This window comes from Argiope bruennichi, chromosome X2, assembly GCF_947563725.1.
Source record: "Argiope bruennichi chromosome X2, qqArgBrue1.1, whole genome shotgun sequence".
Lineage (NCBI taxonomy): Eukaryota > Metazoa > Arthropoda > Arachnida > Araneae > Araneidae > Argiope > Argiope bruennichi.
The window spans coordinates 85795163-85817656 of record NC_079163.1 but is presented as its reverse complement, the minus strand read 5'-3'; the positions used below and the strand labels follow the sequence as shown (position 1 = coordinate 85817656).

Genomic DNA, 22494 nt, shown 5'->3' with positions numbered 1-22494 from the left:
CTTTCTATAAATTTTTAGCTAAGCAGAAAGTGAAGGAATAATTTTCTAGGTAAACAGAAATTGAACGAAAAACATTGGAACACCATCAGAATCAGTAAGATTGGATGCTCGGACTTTTATTGGATGATTAAACAAGACCTTCCTAAAATGGGATATATCTATTTTTTTTTCTACCCAAAGCTTCACCTAATAAAAAGAATACTAAATAAATGACTTTCCAAAGAATGTGAAGTTGCGAATTCTGGAAAGTAAAAGACTAGTAACTTTGGAGAAGTTTCAATAAGTCTTTATTTAAAGAAAATAGCCCAAGGGATGGAAACTAACAGAAATGCTGCATTGATTCAGTAATTTATCTTAAAATTTTTCTATTCCTGAGTTGTTTGAATAGAAAACTCGAAAATATATTTTTGTTGCTTTTGCGAAGACGTGAAATGCAACTAATTATGAAAAGGCCTTTCTTATAATTAGAAATGCAAATTCAATGCAATAAATTGCATTAGACTAATGGAATTCAAATTATCCGCCTTCTCATCGTATTTCTTTTTCCCTTTTAAAAATAGAAAAATAATTTAAGATTAAACAAATAGCCCCAAAAGACAAGATTTTTTCATAAACTCGAAATCTTCATCCATTCGAGCGAATAGCCTTAAGTGTTTTTAAAAATGCGTCATCAAATTTCTAATTGTATTTTAAATTACACTGTTTCATACTGACTGCCCAATTTTCTCAAGTGAAAAATAATAATAGCGTTTAAAGTCCCTTCCGAAGTCGTATTTTGTATTGTTTATTTCAGAAGCATAATCGCACCCCCAAATAAACCTTTCACCATCTTTCTATTATAAAAATTGCTATAAAATATTTTATCGAGATTATTATAAAAAGATATATCTATAAATGTAGAGAAGAAAGAGAATATTTGAAAACTTGGTTTAAAGAACCATATGAAACTTTAAGCAAAGTATTTATATCTTTTCACGGTTTTGTATATAATAGAGAATTAAGAATATTGAAAGCACAAAAAAAAATGTAAAAATAAATTCTTCATATTATCAAAGTGATATTTTATTGCTAATATTTAAGAAATAGATACCATCTTTTTACCAATAAGCCATTCAAGAAGTAGAACGATATCAAGACAAATCATGCAATTATGGCATCCAAATCCAGTAATAAATTCTTGTCAAAAATGAAACGAGAAATTGGTATCGATTCACTGCATTTTATTGACATTCCTGTAATAGTGTTTCATCCTTAAGAGAATCCCGAAATAATTTTCTAAGCTGGATTTTCGTTTTTTCGTCTAATTTGGTTGTTTTTCCTTTCTGAGAACTCTGGGCTCTTTGCCGATGGCTTTTCACTCTGCTTGATGCTTTTTCATTCTGTAAGTGCGAATATCAACAAAAAAAAAAAAAAAAAAAAAGGCCATAAAAACGTGAAAATAAAGCGTGAAGTGAATCAACAATCTAAAGAAACACAGGTCGGAGCTGGTTTGCGAGCACCTCATGAAAGACGACAGCGCGCGCAACTGATATTTTGGAGGCGAAAAGAACCCTTGCATCTGAGAAGCGCTAGAGCTGCATTCAGACCAGCTCTGGCTTAAAGCTCTGAAAACTGATTCCTTCTTTTCTGCACACACTTCCGAAGTTTTCCATCCTCCCATTTAAAAAAAAAATCTCTAATTGATCTTTTATGAGTTTCAATTCCAATTCTTAGTCTAGGCAGAAACACATTTAGTTTATTGGATATTCATTTTCTTTTGTTAGAAGCACTAATTGAAAAAAAGTACCCGAATAATTTTCTAAAATATTATTTAAATGAACGTTTTTATAAGAAGATATCGAGTGTTATTAATTGATTTAGATAATAAAGATTAAGATGTAGAATTATAATGAAAGACAGGAATAATGAAACAGGCCATTTAAAACGCAAGATTTTTTATGAAAAACTCAATTTATATTATGTCAAAATCATTCAAAAAATGTGCAGAAAATCTCTTTATGATATTCTACCTAAAATCAGTAATTTAATAAAAGTATTTTTGAATCAAGGCGCCCTAGAATTCGTAAAAGTCCGATAAGAAGTCAAAATGACAGAGGATCATGTGATTTTAGTAAGCTGAATTTCAGGAACTGTTATTTTAACTCTGTTGAAAAAATCGATTGATTTCGTTTGAAATCTTTGTCATGAAAAAAAGATTTCACATTAATCCGTTATTGATCTTATTTTCTCTAAGTAAAGAATTTAGTTATTGTTATTTCATCTTATGCCTTAAGATTGTTATATTTTTCCGATATGATCATTATAGGAGAGTATACATTTATTTTATGCTCTCACTGAAAACTGATAATATGTTCTTTCTACAATATTTAAAGGAAAATATTTAGACTGAATTTTTTTAAAGTTTTTTTTTTATTTGACAAAACATTTATAGCCTTAACATCAAGGATGTTCATCATGTGATTTGTTGTTCAGCTCGATTATTTAAGAAACATAATGCTTTGTTGTTCGCAAACACTAAATTTACAATTTAACCTCCTTCGCTATAAGGCTTTGCCGTTTCTGCTGCCGAAAAAGAAATTTAAGACCTCAATAAAAAGAACTCTCAGATAATAAATGTCAAGATTTTTCTCAACACGTGTTATATTGAAGTAGCCTATTTCTTTTTTATGTCTTTGACCAGTTTTATGAAAACCTTATTGCTATACATTGAACATTTTTGAATTCATATTAATCATATATAATTATAGAAATCTTTCTTTCCCTCAAATATTAATACAATAAAACGCATTTCTAAAAGCTATTTACACGAAGTTGCTGAAAATGTACATTTTAATATTTTTTCAACAAAATTCTTTAAACATAGCCATTTACTTTAAATTGTATTTTATATAATAAATTAAAACTATCCATTACTGAAACAGCGTAATTGTTATTGCTACTTTTCCATGCTATTTTGAATCTTTGTTTTATTTTCTCTCAATTTTTTCATAGATGAATAAAATCTTTTAAAAGTCAAAATACATATAATGCAAAAAATGCACATCTAAAACATATTTAAAGCGAAATCTCTGAAAAATGAGCATTTAAATATTCTGCAATTAAAAGAATGGAATATAGTCACATACATAACACAACTTTAAAAATATTTCCGCTTGTTAATGATCACTAAATTCAGATGATCAATACAACAAAAATGCCTTTCTTGCATTTGTAGGAATACAAGTATGCTAGAAAGAAACAAGAGGACATCATCTGCATTATTCATTAGTTTTAATTAGAAAAATCAACACAATGTTCAGAGGGGGGGGGAATTCATACATACTTAATTTGTTACGAATTCTTTAAAATAACTATCGAAATTAATACCTTTTTTTTCAGTTATCAAATATTTAATGGATAAACCGTTCATATCAATAATACTCAAAAGGTTCAGCTACTGGAGTAGTCTTTGATCTTCTAACGAGCCAGTGATCCTCTCATACGTTAATTTTTTTCTTTCAAGTTGAGAAATCACTCCTTCAACGCGTGTTCCACGTTTCCATCCTACTCACATCACTTTCATTTACGCGTCAAATTGTCATTCTTCCGGACTATAGATTCAGAATCACTCCTATATTCTAGCAATGAATTAAGTAACAGTTGGGAAATTTTTCAGTATATCCACAACCTCCTGCTGACTCAGCCTGGGTAGTTCATATTTCTTTCATAAGATCACATTTTTCTTTCATGTTTAACATTTGACGTTTGCTCTTTGCCAAAGTGACAACTCTAAGAAACAATTGGGAAAATTTTTCAATATATCCCCGCCTTCCTGCTGCTCTCAATCTGGGAAGTTGATATATTCTTTCATAAGATCGCATTTTTCTTTCATGTTGAACATGTTCAACCTCATTACAACAGTGACAAATCCTTGGTCACTGCCATTACTTCACTGACAGGGAGAAAACAAAATATTGCACAGAGAAGAGGGAGATGGTTAGTTCAATGTATGTAAGATCTAAACAAAATCGGTTTTTTTTTTTTTTTTTTTTGTTTTTTTTTAACTCTGCCATCAACCTTAGTCTTTCTCCTCCGACCATCGAAACTGATCTCTAAAAGGAAATTGTTGATCACTAGAACTGGCGGATTCCAATGTATTTAGACAAGGAAGATCCGTTCCCCGCTATTTTTATCAGTACAATTGATTAATCGTTGCATCCGTGATCACTACAAGCGTTGGCTACTATGTAAAACTATATGAAACCATTTATTTCTGAAATCACATACTTGTTTCCTTCGTGTTCTTTTCTATGATATCCTGAATTTGTGTTCTTTTCTGTATGGGTGTTTGTTAGATATATAAAACCTTTCGGAAGCTCAAAAATTTGAGGTAAAACTAATAAGAAAGATCCAGTCATCTCACTTCAGTTATTCAGAACACGACCCATTTTAATCATATAACATAATAAATAGAATCCCGTATTCATTTTGGATTCCTTCGCGATGACTAATCGGGTTCAAAATCAAATATATATATGCAATTTTTGTGTCAAAACGGTTCACCAAATTTCATTTATGTGTCCTTTTATATTCTTGAATTATCGTTTTAAAATACATATAGATAGAGAAACAAACAAGTCATTTATCCGTTAACCGCTTTAATGGCAGACAAAATTAGACACAGATTTATAGTTTTGGTGAGGATATCGTATTTAAATTCACTCTTTTTCTTGTGTTTTTGAGATATTACGTTCATCTATACACGTATAAAGAAAATTGACAGGCAGCTACCCTTTCACGAATTTTTGGTGCAAAAATTTATATTAATCGGCAATTCTAATCGTAAAACCATGCCGAAATTCATGTATTTTCAGATAGACAGACAGACTTACTGTTTTCGTCTGAAATTTTATAAAAATCAGAAGGTAACTTTTTACTTTTTTTTTTTGTTTGTAAAAACCGCATGCCAATATTTTTTTATTTAGCTAGGAATACTTTTGAATTATCGTATGCTCAGGGGAACAGTCAACTGACATAATTCAAACAGAACGAGTTGATAAAATTCTGAAAATACTTTTTCGAACTAATAGAGATCTAAAGCTTTTAGGTATATCAAAATCTCGTGATCGAATTTTTTGACAATTGCAATATTTTCTATGTTTCATATGCAAGAAAACTAAAAAAAAAAAAAAAAAATAACAACAAAATCGAAAAAGAAGGAAGATATAAATTGACGCAGAAAATACAGACGGAACTGTCAAAATGGACATGCAATAAAGCTTCGCAAATACGAAAACAAATAATCACACAAATCAAACACAAGCAGACCTAGTCAGAGCTTTTTAAATATTATCATTAATCACGCAAGGTTCAAAATCGATTTCTGCCCTTGATAAACCACTACATGGAAATAACCAAGTTAAATTACCCATCTATTTACAAGTTTCGCATGAGACTACAATCTAATATTTACATGAGCCTTCATGAATAATATGAGCCAGGATGACCTGATTTCAGAGTCTTATCCTCAACCTCGGTAGGCTGTGAATTCTTAATCAAAGCCCCTGAAGATTCTTTCCGCCTGTGGCTCTAGGACAATTTAATTTAGCGTCATCCTCGTAAAGCAAATATCTAATGTTTAAATCGTATAATTAAATAGTTTGAACTGTCTTTATGCAAATACAATTCCGAAGAACTTTAGCTTAATACAAGTTCAAAATAAGCCCTTAATTTAATTAACGAAAAATAAATTAAAGTATCCCGACAAATCACTCTGCAACCGAAAGCAGTCTGTTCGTGAATCACAGCGTTCAACCACTGGGGACCCCTATCAGTTCTATTTAAAATATACAATTGGCTGCTTCTAATTCAAGATTCACTTCTTCATACAGTATGTGTGCTGAAATGAAACATTTTTAGAAAGTGATACAGTTTACTACTAATATTCATAGTGAAACATAGATACGGAATTAATTACAAAGGCAATTAAAAAGTCGAAATAAAAATTGTATGCAAGAAATAGAAAATAATGCAGGGCAGAACAAAAAAACCGTAAATACAAAAAGTGGCACTAACACGCAAATACGGAACCTTACTATAAAATAATATTCGGAGGAAGTAGTATCCCCGAAACTTTCTCGCATGCTCTTTAATAAAAATAATATTGGCGAACTATAATTCAGCCAAGAAACAAAACAAAAGAGAGCAAAAGAGCCAATTAGCGTACGATGTTTAAACAATCTTTTTTTGGCGATTAATCACAGGGATGTGGTTAAAACACAAGAATCAAAACCTGAATATTTGTTATGGACACCTTTTTTTAAAATCCACTGAAACCGAAATTGTACACAGGGCTACAATTGTCATATACAGGGTGTCTATAAATGATGGACCCGATTTTAAAAAATCATATTTTCAAAAGTTCTCGACGGAATAAAATAATTAATGCTTAAAAATAACGAGAAAAGCACAAAGTTTTTTTTGTTACTAACAGATGGCAGCCATTTACGATCGCTGAGAGTAAGAAGCCCAAAATGGCGACATTGAGTGAGAAGAGTTTATGTGTGTTGGAGTACGCAAGGGTTTTTTCGACTACTACTGTTCAACGTGCTTTTAGAATTCAATACGGTAAAGAATCACCAACTAACAAAAGCATTTTGCGATGCTATAAGCAGTTTAAAGAAACAAGTTGCTTGTGCAAAAAGAAAAGCAGCGGCCGGCCAAGCCTTACGAATGACGCAATAGAGAAGGTAAGGGAGAGTTTTGTTCGCAGCCCGCGGAAGTCGACGAGAGTTGCCGGCCGAGAATTAGGAATGCCACATCAAACGGTATGGAAAGTTTTGCGTACAAAATTACAGTTTAAACCATATCGTTTACAGTTGCTACAACAAATAACAGAGAATGATAAAGTGTGTCGATTAGACTTTTGTGAACGCATGCTTATAGAATTACAAAATCCAAATTTTGCCAAAAAATTGGTATTTTCAGATGAATCGACATTCCATTTATCAGGACATGTTAATCGTCACAATGTGAGAGTGTGGGGAAGTGAAAATCCTCATCAATTTCAACAGTTTATGAGAGATTCACCCAAAGTAAACGTTTTCTGTGCAATGTCATGTGAAAAAATTTATGGGCCTTTTTTCTTCGGTGAAAAAACTGTCACAGGTGACAATTATCTCGACATGCTGGAAATTTGGTTATTTCCTCAACTGCTTGAGGACAGTCCCGATTTTATCTTCCAACAAGATGGAGCACCTCCTCATTGGTCTTTGACGGTTCGTAGTTACTTAAACAATGTGCTTCCACAAAGATGGATAGGCCGTGCGGGTGACGATGATTTAACGTTATTAACATGGCCACCAAGATCTCCTGAACTAACCCCATGTGATTTCTTTCTATGGGGTTACGTGAAAGACCGTGTTTTCGTACAGCCAATGCCGAAAACACTCCCAGAATTGAAACAACGCATTTCTGCAGCATTACAAAACATTACCAGAAACATGTTACAAAATGTGTGGAATGAACTAGATTATCGATTGGACGTATGCCGTGTGACAAAAGGGTCCCATATCGAACATTTATAAGGTAAAAAAACTATCTGTTGGTAACAAAAAAAAAACTTCGTGCTTTTCTCGTTACTTTTAAGCATTAATTATTTTATTCCATCGAGAACTTTTGAAAATATGATTTTTTAAAATCGGGTCCATCATTTATAGACACCCTGTATTTGTCACTGCGTTTTTGAATTACCACGTATGCATACTTGTGAAAGTACAGACCGACAGACTGTCACCTTTTGGACATATGTGGTTCAAAATTAGATAAACACTTAGATGATAAAACTGTGACCCAAATTTCATTTTCCTAAGTTGTTACATTTTTTTTATTATTGCGCTTATATGCATGGAAAAGAACAGACCGACAGACTGTCAACACCTTGACATATTTAGTTCTAAATTGTATACGCATCTACACTTTAAATGTTAAATATGTGTACCAAATTTCTGCATTCTGCTCACTTTTTTCTCTTCCTCTGAATAGATTTCGTTCACAATTTGACAGAAATCTGCAAATTTGGAGTAAAGACTATATACCGAATTTAATCTGCCTAGCTCAAACTAGCTCATGTTCACAGATAGACAGAGCGCCAGCCGTACATAATTTCAAAAGTGCGTTTTTTTTTTTTTTGGGACTCAGAAACATCTGAAACTTGGAGTTTCGTCAAAATTCTCAAGTTCGGAAAATTTTTTGACGAATACTAGTACTTTCTATTTGAATACTTCGTTCACGAGGAAGTAAAAATATATTTTAAATAATATTGCCAGTAAGTAATCAGTACAAGTATCACTATTCTTACTCAAGACAATTGTAAATTTCAGCTAAATATATCTGTAAATAAATACTTCAAACTAAATTATAAGAACATTTCCAAAGGAGAGCGATAAATTTAATTTTCTACTAATTTTAATGGAAAATATATATGTGGAGAGATTAATGCCGTCACAAGGGTCGAGTTCTATATTTGGCTATGGTATACAAATTGTGTCCTCAATTGCAATCGTTTAATTTGAACATGAGACATAAATCTAATAAATCGGTTAATAACTTGATATCAATATCTTTTTCCGTTATATTATTTATCAAATGTTCTCCAATCATTATAGTGACATTAAAAATAAGCCTTAAATCATAATTATATCGATTAAGATACTCTTTAACACAAAAGTTGGAAAATTAGCACTATTTTACAGTAAAAAATACCACAAATAATTTAAGTCAGAAATTTAAAACAAATATTTAAAATTTTAAAAATGGCAGTGATCTGCATTATTTGTGTAGCAATAGAAAGCTGAAATTTAACCTCATTGATTATTGTATAATTAAGTATTGCTAAAGTTAATTGAGTTGATTTAATGAGTTTTGACTCAATGAGTTAAATCAGTTAAGTTCCATTAATTATTATTTTTTTTAATAATATGTAGTAAATATATGAAGACCAAAACTTACAAATCTCAGTATATTTGGAAATACTTAGTTATACATCTTGTCTTGAAAGGTATCTAGGTAAGGAGGAATAAATTTTGCGCGAAATAGAAATTTGTATCTACTTAATGTTACCAATTATGCTAGTTGGAAAAAAAAACTGATGTTTTCCTAAATTTATACTAGACTGTTCCGAAATCATCAAGAAATTAACGCAAATGCGGGTTAATATTATATGCGTTTTTTCAATTATTTTATTCTAGAGTCTTTTTAGATTATTTACTTTAAATAGGTGCGCATGATACTAAAAAATGTTCATATTATAAATAAATAATTTACCCAAATTTTAAAACTCATTTTTTTTCCTTCATTTTCACCTCCTTGTTTTGAAATTTGAATGATAAAAAAAATATTCTGATTATTATTCGTTCGGATTAAACTGCAATAGTTTGGATTGGATTAAGAAATTATTACCAATTGCAGCAACAAAATTTGAAACAAATTAGACAGGCAATTACTAAAAGCTTCACGTAAAGTAAATATGTGGAGAATCTCACTTAGTAATTTATAATAAACCATATTTATAGCAAATTATATCAAATCTATGAAATCAAACCCAAAGGGTATCTGTTTTTCAATTACAGACATTGACGAAAAGTAGTTAATTTTTATAACACAGGAATGCACTAAATAAAGAAAAAATAAAATTTAGTGTTCAAAAATTGACAAAATAAGCACAAACGTGAAAAAAAATATTAAAAGCGTAAAAAATGTTTTTTATGGGATGCAGTGAATAAAAAAAATAAAAAAATTGAGTTGGATATGCAACAATGATTTTTCCTTCTCCCATGCTCTACCTGGCGCCATCTATTGATAAATTTAGTAATCAAAATGAATAAAAGAACTGGACGGTTAGGGGACGCTGGCTTCAGAACTCTTATTTCAAATTGTTTGGTCGGAGAAAATCTTAATTTCAATTAACTTAATTTCCACTTTTATACATACAAATCAAACAGATATCCTGATAAGTATGTTTCCCTACTACTTATAATGTTAATTATTGTATCAAAATATCGTATCAATGTTTTATTTTTAATTTGTATGAATTGGCGTTAAAAAAAAGAGCAGTATTTATACAAATTTTAAATTAAGTGAATTTAATCTTGGTTTCAGATCCTGAATAAATCAGTTATTGAAAAGTAAGATTAGTTTGATTCTGGATAGCGTCTTAGATTCGAAGTCGACCTGAATCTGTATTAAAATATGTCACAAAATGAAGCAAGCTTTGTTTCAGCGGTGTAATGACAGGGGGAAAGGGGAATGTAAGTGCCACTTTTAAAAGTCAAATGTGAAGAAGAGATGAAAAATAATACCATACCACAGGCTTTATTTTTCCTATCCAAATCACAGATGACAAGAGAAATCATATTAGGCCCTAGTGACACATACCCTCGATACATCACTTTTTTTTAATAGCACTTCTGAAGTACTGTTGCTTTTCCTTTATATATATATATATATATATATATAAATTTTGATATCTAGAATTTATTTTATCCTTATTTAAATAGTTAAAAAAAAGTAAAGGGAGGTTTCAAATATTTTATCACATTATTTTTGAAGTACTATTTTTGAACAATTTAGTTCCTTTCAATAGGGCGCTCACGCATTTTGCCAATTGTCACGTTGCTAAATTGAAATTTCGTAAATGCAGCTATCATTGAAATTAAAGCAATTCATTGGGATCACGAATTAACGAAAATAAACTTGTTCGGAAATTAGAGACCCTTCGGAACAAACATTATTTTTCTATTTCTGACTTTCCGTGTGAGCTTTTAAATCCGAAATCCAGTTAAGTAAAACTTTTATGTGTTTTAAAAAGTAAAAATTTTTAAATTTTTTTAAATATTAAAAAGACTATATTCTATATAGAAATTCAAAAAATTGATATTGAATTTCAAGAATCCTGTGTTAATTAAAAACAATGATCTGTATATGTACACATTTTTAATGATAAAAAGGATAGTTTAGAAGCTTAAAATTAATTAGCTCGTTTTGCAATAAAGACAATTATTTTCAGACAATTTTATCTGTATAAATATGTAATACATTGCAGGAAATAAAATTCACTTTGAATTGACTGAAAATAATATTCATAAAAAGCTAATCACCGAGAATTTCAATAAGGTTGTATAAATTTATAATTCAATATTTCTCCTAAAATCTAGAAAGTATGATTTTATAAATAGCCAAGATAGCCAAATGTACAGCACAGAGATATGGAAAAGAAATTGAATGCCTCAGAGAAACACTGAAGCCCAAGCTTTCTCAGCACTGCTATCATTTTCTTGGAGTAAAAATTGAAAATATTTTCTCTTTTCTTGAAATAAGATACGCATTTTGGATTTTAATAAAAAAAGAATCATATTTCGCCCTTTTTTGCCAAAACCTGTGGTACGATATTACATCATTGATATAATAATAAATTAAATAAGAGAACTCGATAGAGTTTAATTATTATATCTATGCTTAAATTTAATTATTTTATATAAAATAAATAAAGTTAATTCTTAACCGCTCTTCTATAACGAATATAAAAGTACTCGTCCCCCTGTAAATTACAATATTTAATATAATGTCATTTGACCTTCACACTGCTTCTTATTTATTTTGCTTTATCTCAGAGATACAACATTCAGCAATACATAGAACTGAAAGTTCGCAAAGGATAAGATGTTTCTAATAAATATCTTTCTCATTATTAATTTTTGCATCATTTATCAGTAATTAGTATCTAATTACTAATAAATATCTTTAAAATACTTAGATAAAGATTTTTACCCCACGTGTTTTATAAACTTAAAAACATTAGTAATTTGAGCTTGAAGACATTAGTAATGAGGAAAACATTAGTAGTTTTACTTGATAAATGATTTCTTTTTCCTACTCGGAAGTAATCCATTATTCATTAAGTTCAAACGACAAATGTAGTCTAAACATAACTAACCAACAAGAAAAATATTAGATTCGTGCAGAACTTTAATAACATATTATTCTTCCTAGATAATTAAGCTTCTGCAAACTGTCATAATATAATTCGAGAAAATACTTCATAGTTGTGACGTGCCGTTTTATCCGTAATAACTGAACTATCCTTTTAAAATTAACGTAAATAGATAATCTGTCAAAATGAATAAAATATCAATAAAAATTCAGATTTGGTCTTTTAGTAACTATTTCATGACAATGTGGTTACCTAAAATGTGCATAAATTTTTGAAATTACATCTAGAAATATTGGGAAAAGTTAGACGTCACAAACTTTGGAAATATTCTTTATATCATACTTTTTTAAAATATGTATAAATATTTCTTCATTTCATTATCTTTTACTTATACACAGCTTCTAGATATAAGTTTTCATATCAAAAAGATTTCATATTTGCAAAAGCTATTTGTTTCAGATATAGGTCGAAACTTCTTAAATTGATGGTCGCGATTCCAATAGTGGTCGTGAAATTTCTCACGTGACATATTTTTTTAAACTCTTCAACATTTGCCAGTCAATTTGTCTTTAAAAAAAAAGAATCCTGACTTAAAATGTTTCATTTCGTTTTTTAAGGATTACCTTTCAGCTGAAATTCCTTTTAATTATTAAATATTAATGCTTTGCTTTCTTAATTGTCTCCAACTCTGTGGTAGTTAGTTTCCTCAGATAAAAAGTTTTTTTCTGAGATGGGGGTTGCAATTTATTTTTTTTTTTTACTTGAAAAAGTGTCATAAGTGGAAGAAGTATAAGAAGAAATGATATAATTCACCATTTTACAGTGCGATGCATCTAATAGCCTATTGTACAACAATCAGAAGTAACTGTAAATCTTTAAAAGCAAAGGCTTCGGTACGAATATGTATTCGTCTTCAAACTTATTATGTTGTTGCATATAAAATGGCCTTTTGCATTAAATGCATCATTTATATTTCATGCATATTTATATTTCAAAATTTCTAAGTGGAATTCAAAAAGAAACAACAAATCAAGTAGAGCAGTGGTTATTTTTAAATGGCCATTACTGTATAGATATCTAAAATGTATTTATTCTCTTGAAGCTAAACTTATAATTAATCATATTCAATGTTCGGAAACATTTAACGAAAGAATAAAAGCATTTATACAATAAAATACCTTTTCTGTAATTTTGATTATTGCGTATTCTTATTCCTTGTCTAAATTAAATTTGTTTGCAATATAAGTAGTCTTGCAACAGAAAAGGAAATATTAAATATTCTAAATTGAAAAACAAATCTAAAAAACTTGAAATTAAATATTTTGAATACATAATAAATCATGAAAGAAGTAACGTATCCCATACAGTAGACTATTTAGAAAAAATGTTCTTTAAAATGAGAATAATTTTATCTAAAAATATGCAACTGAAAAATATTAAATATTGATTAGATTAAGACTGAATCGTTCTAAAAGAATCAATTTCTCCCGTTGTTTCTATCGCAACCATCAAAATAGAATGATCAAAGTAAATGATTTCCTGAAATTGAATACATGAGCTCTATTCAATCAATCTTCTTACAGGGTAAGGAAATGATGAAAGAAGTTCAAATTACCGAATCCTCTATTCAGTTATATGATTTAGAGGAGAGTAAAAAAATACGGCGATGAAAATCCGAAATACGTATTATCGGTGTTTTTGACTTGTGCAGTCTTTAAATTTGCTATACAAAGAAATTTTTGCACTGCTTTATATGTATGGATTTTTTTTTTCAGTTTTTCTTTATTGTTTAAACTGAAGAGAAAATAGTTTAGTTTTTACAGATGATTGCGAATATATAATTTCATCAAAGCTTAGCTAGCTTATAATAGTAGCCTTTGTCAGTATTATTTCCAAAAAAAAAACTGATTCTTGTATCTTATTTTAGTTTTTTTTTTAGAATTTGGTACCGTGGTGTCACGCTTTTTGGATTTTAATCAGTTGATGGCAAAGGAAGGCCGTATGTGACGTCATGGAGACGACCCTGCTGGATTAGTGGATCATGCGACCATTAAAGCATTTTAGGCACATGCTGAATATCAGAAATTCTATAGCGTGCGATAGGTGAGTAACGAGAGAACCATTTACTTCAAATAACGAGATAGTGCAGAGATATGTAATTAGTAAAAACTGTCACGCAATAAAAGGGAAGACAGGGACACGGTATTTTATGTTTAAAACAATTGTCTTCGCCATGGCAACTTCGTATCCGTTAATAGCTCTTCACTTGAGTTCCGATGTCCCATCCATTTTCATAGGAATATTACATAATGTATTAAATTCTACTCTGTTGGATTTTGAAAGGCAATGTCTTTTAATCGATGTGAATGGTTCAACGATCATTCCACTTTATCCGTTAAACGTTGAGAGTAATAAATTATTTCGCAGATAAAGTCAAGATTCGTCATTTTTATGTTTCTGATCTTGACGTAAGTTAGCTATAAACACATCTCAATGTTCGAATAAAGTAAATATAATAAATGTCGTTGAAAACCGGGAGATCGATTAAGGAAAGAATCTAATTATGTCTAACCAAAATGTTCGAATGGTGAATCGATTTGCTTTCTAGCATTAGTTTTAGAAATAAATTCTCATTCAAATCATGTCTTGATTTCATCTATGCCTTTTATTTAATCGGGAGAATAAAAAATTCCCTATTAACCATCCAAACATATGATTATACCAACATATTATAGTTACGAAGGACGCGCCTATAATAATAAAATGTGTAACTAAAGTATAGTGTGTACTTTTTACAGTCTGAAACTATGGCAATTGAAATTGAAATTGCAATCTGAAATATTACTTTTTTTATTTTTTCCAGTTCTAAAAATTGGCACTTTATTTTTGGAAGTTATGGACAGTACATATACATTATGGAAAATATACACACATTTTTTTTTCTTTAAAAAGAGAAGATTTATTCCCATTTCCTTTTAAGAAACTTGAAAAATGCATGCTAAATAAGATTTAGTTAAGCAAAAATATTTAAAAATCAACATTGCTTGGAAATTTGTACATATGAACTTCTTATTGCCTCTCGGAGTTTTTTAGATATATTTCTTTTAAGATATCATCTATTGGGTATTAAAGATATATTTCAGACATCATTTTGAATAAGTCCGACTCATGACCATTAAAGAGAGATGCGATGAAGCTTCGCCAATGGAAATTTCAAAACAAAAAGAGAGCAAACAGAAAGTTTGAAGTTTTTAAGAGCACGAAGAGAAATTATTTATTGGAAGTGGAGTTAAAACTAAAGAAATAATCGTCCAGCAATTTAGGGATTTAAAGTTACAGCCATCACATCCCGAGAAAAGTGAAAAACCTTCGCAGTTTAGAAATAATAGTGTGTGTTTTAAATTTGAATTTATTACAATTATATAAATGCATTCGAAGATTATTCATTCAGTTCAAATGGAAGAACATTGGAGAGAGGTTGAAAGTTTTATTTCCCTATAATTCTTTGACCAATGAATATCAAAACATTATTCAAATTGAGCAAATAACTGTGTCATTATAATGAACACTTTCTCTTCAGAAGCTCTTTAAATATATCAACCCTTAATACTTACGAGTCGATAACCCTATTCTTTGACAAAAACATCATACGTTCAGATTTCGTTATTTTTAGCTCATCGAAAATGAGATGATTTCGTGAAAAAGTGTCAGCTTCAACATCGGAGGATTACGAGTTTGATTTTTTTTTTATTTTATTTTTTTTTTTTTTTTTTTATGGAAGATCGTTTTAGAATTCAGAGCCTACCATTTTTGGAGTATTTTATTCCGCAAAGGAATGATACACTGTGAGTAAGCAGAGCACTTTTCTGAAATTTATTTTTAAGCTCGATTTTCTCTTCTGATGTTTTTTTTTTTTACAGTCATACTATTTTGTTTCATTTCGAAATTCGTGCTACGTTCCCATAATTGCTTGATTTAAAAAAAGGCTTTATCTCCGTCTTTCTTCTCAGTCCAATTTTGGTGAATTAAAAGAGGCTGGTGCATGCTCAAAAGCACAGAAAGTTTCCTTATATGAAAACAGGGAATAGTTTACTTGCCCTCAACATAAACGGAAAGGAATGAATTTTAGCCTTCCGGCTTGCAGATAAGAATTGTTTAAGTTTTAGACCATCAACTAAATGATTCTACGTCCATATTTAAAATCTAGGCTCCTGCTCCTTAGAACGGAAGCTATTTAATCATTCATTAAGATTGGCTAAAAAGGGGCGAACAAAATTAGGGACAATTCTCTAGATAAAAAGGAATATTTTTCTTCCAATTACTTGTACTTGATTCTTGATGGAAAATAGAAAATAGAATTCTCATGCTTTTGTAAATTACAGATTTATAATATGGAATGCTTGTTGAATGTCAATTTATTTCTAGATTGCACTGTAGAACTAAACTGATATTCAAGCAAGCATAAAATGTGACAAATCTGAGGAAGTAGAATTTTGAGAGAAAATCTTCCACTGAGTGGAATATTATTTTACTAGGAGTGATTAAGTTGTGGAATTTCGCAAAAGTTTTGGAAACTCTTTTTTTTTTTTCTAAATAATGTTTCTTCCCTTTTAAAGGAGAAAAGGATATTAAATTTGTATTCACTTTTTAGAAACTTAAAATTTCATTTCATACTAAAAAACTTTGCATGTTAATAGTAAGAAATAAAAAATTATTAAGAAATGTTAGTATAATTTTCAATAAATTTGATATTTATATGGAATTATATTTTAGTATATTCCATATTTATAAGTGGATATAATAAATATATTCTTGAAGTAAATTGACATTCAAGTAAAATGCCAGGGTTTTTTTTTTTACTATCAAAGAAATGAGCCGCTTTTTCAAAACAATCCTTCCTTCTTTTAACATGATTATTGATAAGGCAGCATTCATCTATTCTGCAGAACTATTTTTAGGTGTTTAAATTGTTCCACATGCCATATGATCTTAGATGTTTAAGGCCTTTTGGATTGTATTAATCACATAAATTAACAGAAAAAAATTTAATCATAATACAATTAAATGTCTTTTAATATTTCTTTGCATGACATCAAAAATAAGTAAGCATAAACAACAACTCCAACTCACCCCGAGGTACATGAAAAAAATCTGTATGATCGGACACCGCGACAGCATTGGCTAGAACTAAAGTTTAGTCCTAAAGACCATTAACGGTCGCGGTGCAACCCCTCCCGTAGGAGGCACGTACCGTCATCTATAAAGGGTAAATAACCCCACATCATTTCTGTACCCACCAGGGCGGAAAGAATCAACCACCATTTCGTAAGCCTCTCATCCCCATATCCGAGATGCCTCCAGAGGGTATCAAAAATATGTAGTCACTCTTGCAGTTACTTTCAGCATATTTAACTTTAGTTGCCTCAAATAATTTACAGTCCAAAGTCATTAAATGTTTGATACGTAGAAATCAAAAGATGGTTTATTTTTAGACTTTTTGAAACCTTACTTATTTCCTACACCTCACCTTTTCCAGAATATAACTTTGTAATCAGTAAAAGATTTATTTATCTTCAAGTTGCTCAATTGGGTCTAAAATCTGATATAGGACTACAATTTTGACGCAAAGATAAGAATTTCAATTTCATTTATCTTTCTACTTGACATTTTATTTCTTTAGCGCATGAACAGACAGAGTAAAATACTGCTTATCTATTTCATGGAATAATCCAAAAGTGGATACAAAAAATGAGTGCTAGAATTTTGGAGAGAAGATCATATTAATTAAAATTTACTTATCTAGCTTGTTTTACATTTGAGTTATCGTTTTCTCATACGAAAAAACAAACAGTTATTTCGTGAACTGATTTAGGTTAAAACTTAATACAAATATGCTGATTTAATAATAAAATAATATGCCTAATTTCCTTTATCTATTATTAGAAAAGTTTTTGAGTTACAGTGTTTGGGTACACGGATAAACAAATAGACCTACTTGCCAAAGACGAATTTATCAAAACTTTGATAGAAATCTGCAGTATTCGTATGAAGATTATGTATCACATTTCATCAGTTTAGCTAGTTGCATATTTGAGTTTCCACAGACAAGCATGCATTATTTCAAAAATGATTTTCTTCTGAAGGAGGGCTGAAAACGATCTTAAACATGAAGATTCACCAAAATCTCCAAGTCATTTTTTTTTCCACCTGGAGATTGCAATGTTCTCTCTGAGGATACTCTTAACGGAAAGAATATAATCGTTGAATATATCTGCTAAAAGTCAGTGGTAAAGAGGTGAGAAGATTTTTTTTTGTGTGTGTGTCGTTATCACCTTGTGTTATCTGTGTTGTTATTGTTATCCTCGTTATAGCTAATTTCCTGTAATTCTTGATTCATTTCTGTATTTGTTGAAAATGTGAGGTTTTATAAGTTACCTCTCTTTATACTTTCATAGTTAACTTTTATTTCTTAATTTTTGATATTTATGTGGTCTAATAGGGCACGATTTGAAGTTTATTTTCATCTGTAATTAATTCAGGTTTCGAATTTTAGATCCATATTTATATCTTTCAAAACAAATATCCTATTGGCGTTAAATGCGGAATACTAGCCGAGGAACAAATATGTAATAGTATACCATATTTGTCACCCTGAAACACACGTGTGAAAATCAAGGAGGAAAAAAAATGATTCGGGAAAAATCAGGCGAGGACTCTCACATCTGACTCAGTGTTTTTGATTTATCTGACACTAAATATCCCTAAAACAAAAACCTCTGATATCAGAGAAGGATTTTGCTAGAGAAACTTTTTGCAGACATCAGAAGACAAGAGTAGGTCTAAATTAATTATGTGAAGAATGAGCTAACGCAGAATTTGCTGGTTATTCTGATGGTAGTTATGTGTGTAATTTTTGCAAAATTTAGACAGCATTCCATAATTTTTGTATGTATTCTATAGTGTACCGTTTAGAATTAATGTCTTTTATTCATCATAAATGTATCTTCAATTACACATATTATATTATAGTGTATTAGTTTTTTACTTATAAAGTACTTCATTACATTTTCCTCACTTATTGGCCATTTCTATTTGTCACCATTTTAGATAGCTAAGAATTTTGCCTTAAAAAAAGCATCTTCAATTATTTTTGATATCTTCCCCAAGTTACAAAGAAGATATTTTGTGTGAAGTTAGTTAACAGTTCATAAAAGTATTTAATAATCTAATTTTTCAAAAATCAGCATTTCCAATAGTAATTTTTTTGGCCAAAGTAAATGGCACGCTATATTTGTATCTCTTCCTGTATATAAAATAAAACCATGCATTAATGTTAATCTAGACCTAAATGTATATTCTTTTACGAAGAGTATTCTATCATTATTATTCCAAAATCCCCAAATTCAAAAATCTGAATTTAGACATTTTAAAAAAATATTGGTTTTTTTTTTTTTTTTTTTTTTTTTCTAAATTCAAAATATTGTATTTCTTTCTAAACTCAAGAATTTTGATGAAGGATTATTTTGTAGTTTCCATTGGATTATGTAGAAAAAGAAATGATGAATAAACTTTCTGTTTCCTAAAGCCATGTACCAAACATTTTTAAAACTAAAATGTTTTGGAAGGTTATTTGTATTCATTGCAGTATAATTCATATAACTTCATTGCAAATGTTAGTATAATTAATATTTCTGATTTATTTCGTCTGAAAAGTTGTACTAGCTGAAATAACAAAGTAAAATATCGAATCTATCGATCGAGTGAGATCTCAACTCTAAATGGTTTTCATATTACTTGTTTTAATCTCAGTATGTGAATATCCCATTTGAGATCATTTTATTTAAATTAAAGTTGTTCTTTATGTTGAAGGTCATATTAATAGCATTTCCAAAGCTAATTTGTTGTTCATCGTAAATCCGAAGAATGTATAGCAATGCTTTTATTATTTAAATCACCAAGTCGTGCAATATTATTGATACATTAATACACTGGAAATGATTGGAATAATTGAGTTATTTTAGTAGCTTTATTGAACACAGACATTAATGACTTTCATTATGATTTTCTGAAGCTTATATTAATCATTTTCTAATTATTCTATTTCAGGGATGATTAAAATTTTATTTGACTTTTTCTTTTGTTGTTATTTTTATTTATTATTATTTTTTTTTTTTTTTTTAGCTAACGAAGTCCAAATCTGAACAACATTTCATTTCTTTGCATATAAAAGTATTCATTATTGGTTAATAAATAAGCTTTTTTATATGATGAATTCAATAATTTTAATTCTGGCGTTTTATTGAAATTCGAAAGCAATAAAAGGTTAAGAATAAGCGTTCAACTATATGACAATATTTGCCATTTTTTCCCTAAATTGAATGGTTAACTTTTTTTTTTACTTCCTTTACTGAGCTGTAAGTTGAATGAATCTTCATGTTAACTCAAAAAAGTGATTACCTGTAAGAAAATATATCTGCTTGTTAAAAATAAATACAAGCTGCATGTCATCTGTGCTGAAAATATGGTGTTTATTTAATGGCTTATTCTTCTCTAAAAAATCAAACAGATTTACATTTGTCACTTTTTTGTGTGTATTTTCAAGAAAACCAATATCATAATTCAGCAAAATATTTAAATTGAATTTATAGAAAAGTGGTTGAAATTCACTGTTATTTCCCTTGTAGTAGTTAACTCCAAAATTCACTGTTGTATCTTTCTTGTTTTAAAGCATTCAGGCAAAAATACATATTTTATCTAAGAATCTCCAAGTTGTACTAGCAGCTTATATAAATCTCATCAAAACTAACAAACTTTAATTTAAAATATGAAACTAAGATTTTAAGAACTGTCATATTATAAGTATAGCAGTTAAAATGCTAAATCCTTTAAGAATTTTAACGCTATTCAGTATTATAATATTTCTAACTATTGTTGTTATATGCGTATATTTCATAATTAATTGTTCTACAATTATGTATTTTTTTTATAGAATTATTTTTGAAATTATTTTAGTTCTTTTTTAGTTACCACCACAGGCTGCAATGACTATCCGGCGCATTGCAAGTTTGACCATCATTTTGTTCCTCAATCTCATCATAGGCTTCCTGTATATGCAGCCTAACCGAATTCGAACCCTCATAAACAGTCCTTTCAACGACACCGAAGCTTTCACATTTAACTCCATGATAGCGTCTCCTATTGATAAACTCGAAAACTATACAAATGAAACTCTGGTGAAATCAACGGACTCTGATATTCCTGAAATTGCCTTATCTTCTGTCTCTTTCAACTTCACACTGAACCCTAGAGATCTGTGTTCTCCAAAGACATTAAAAAACAAAGGGAAAATATCTTTACTGATTCTTGTCTGCACTGCTGTACCGAACAGTAAGCAAAGACAGACAATTCGTGAAACATGGGGATCACCTTCTTCTTCAACCAACAATACAGGTTACGCCAGACTGGCTTTTCTAGTTGGTTCCACGAACAATGCAATATTACAACAACAACTTGAGCATGAATCTTCTCAGTATTCAGATATCATACAACAAAATTTTGTAGATTCTTATCAAAATCTCACTTTAAAATCCATCATGCTTTTAAAATGGGTATCTGAATTTTGCCCAGACGTTCAATTCGTTATGAAGACTGATGATGATATGTACGTGAACATACAAAATTTAATGTATGCCCTGAAAAGATTTCCAATCAAATCGAACGTCATGTATGGTGTTCTTTTCAAGAAAGCAAAGCCAGACAGAAATCCTCGAGCTAAATGGTACGTGCCAAAGAATCAGTTTGATGGCGACGTCTTCCCTGATTATTTATCAGGAACAGGATATGTAATGAGCCGAGATGTGGTGCCTAAACTCCTGGAAGCAAGTGCTTCACTCCCCTTCTTAGTCATGGAAGATGTGTTTATTACAGGTTTGTGTGCAAGTCAATGCCGTGTCAAGCGGTATAATATTAGAGGATTTGCGTATTGGCGGAGACCACCGACAGGATGTGCTTTTAAAGATGCGATAACAGGACATCATGTAACTGTGAAAGATATGATCAAAATATGGAAAGAGCTTCAAAAAAGGCCTTTGATTTGTCGCCCACCGAAAAAGAAAGCCTAAATTATTATTATTATTATTTACTTTTGTTTAAATGGTGTTTGTATATCATAATGTTGGGGTATTTCTTTCAAAGATGATCAAAGTCAAATTATCTAAAAATGCATTTGTAAATCTGTGCAAAAAGAAATGTGATTTTTTTATATTTTACTGAAATTAAATTTGTTATATGAATGCATTTATTTACCTTCATTCCTCAAGCATTACACTTTTTCCTTACTCACATTCATTTTTACATTTTAAATAAAAAAAACAATGCTTCTGTGATATGCACTTACTCATATAATATAGTTCTTAAAAAATTATGGCACAAATATCACAATTCAAACTTCCGACTTAGTATGAACACTTTAAAAAACTATTTTTTTCTAGTGGTATGCTAAAATATTCTTGAAATTGAGATTCATT

General features: G+C 29.8%; 1 protein-coding gene across 5 annotated transcripts in view; it reads left to right on the top strand.

The window, feature by feature from the left end:
* Positions 1–22264, top strand: part of LOC129961084 (beta-1,3-galactosyltransferase 1-like) — a 59215-nt gene extending 36951 nt beyond the window's left edge. Inside the window, exons 2-4 of one of the 5 annotated variants that reach the window (XM_056074903.1) lie at positions 13908–14071; positions 18112–18263; positions 20992–22264. In XM_056074903.1, coding sequence (XP_055930878.1) covers positions 21010–22089 — 1080 coding nt within the window. In that variant the 5' untranslated portion in view covers positions 13908–14071; positions 18112–18263; positions 20992–21009 and the 3' untranslated portion in view covers positions 22090–22264. Of the gene's footprint in view, positions 1–13895; positions 14072–18111; positions 18264–20980 lie in introns of all 5 variants that reach the window. The other 4 variants (XM_056074905.1, XM_056074900.1, XM_056074902.1 and 1 more) reach the window with 4 other exon arrangements.
* Positions 22265–22494: the final 230 nt, after the last annotated feature.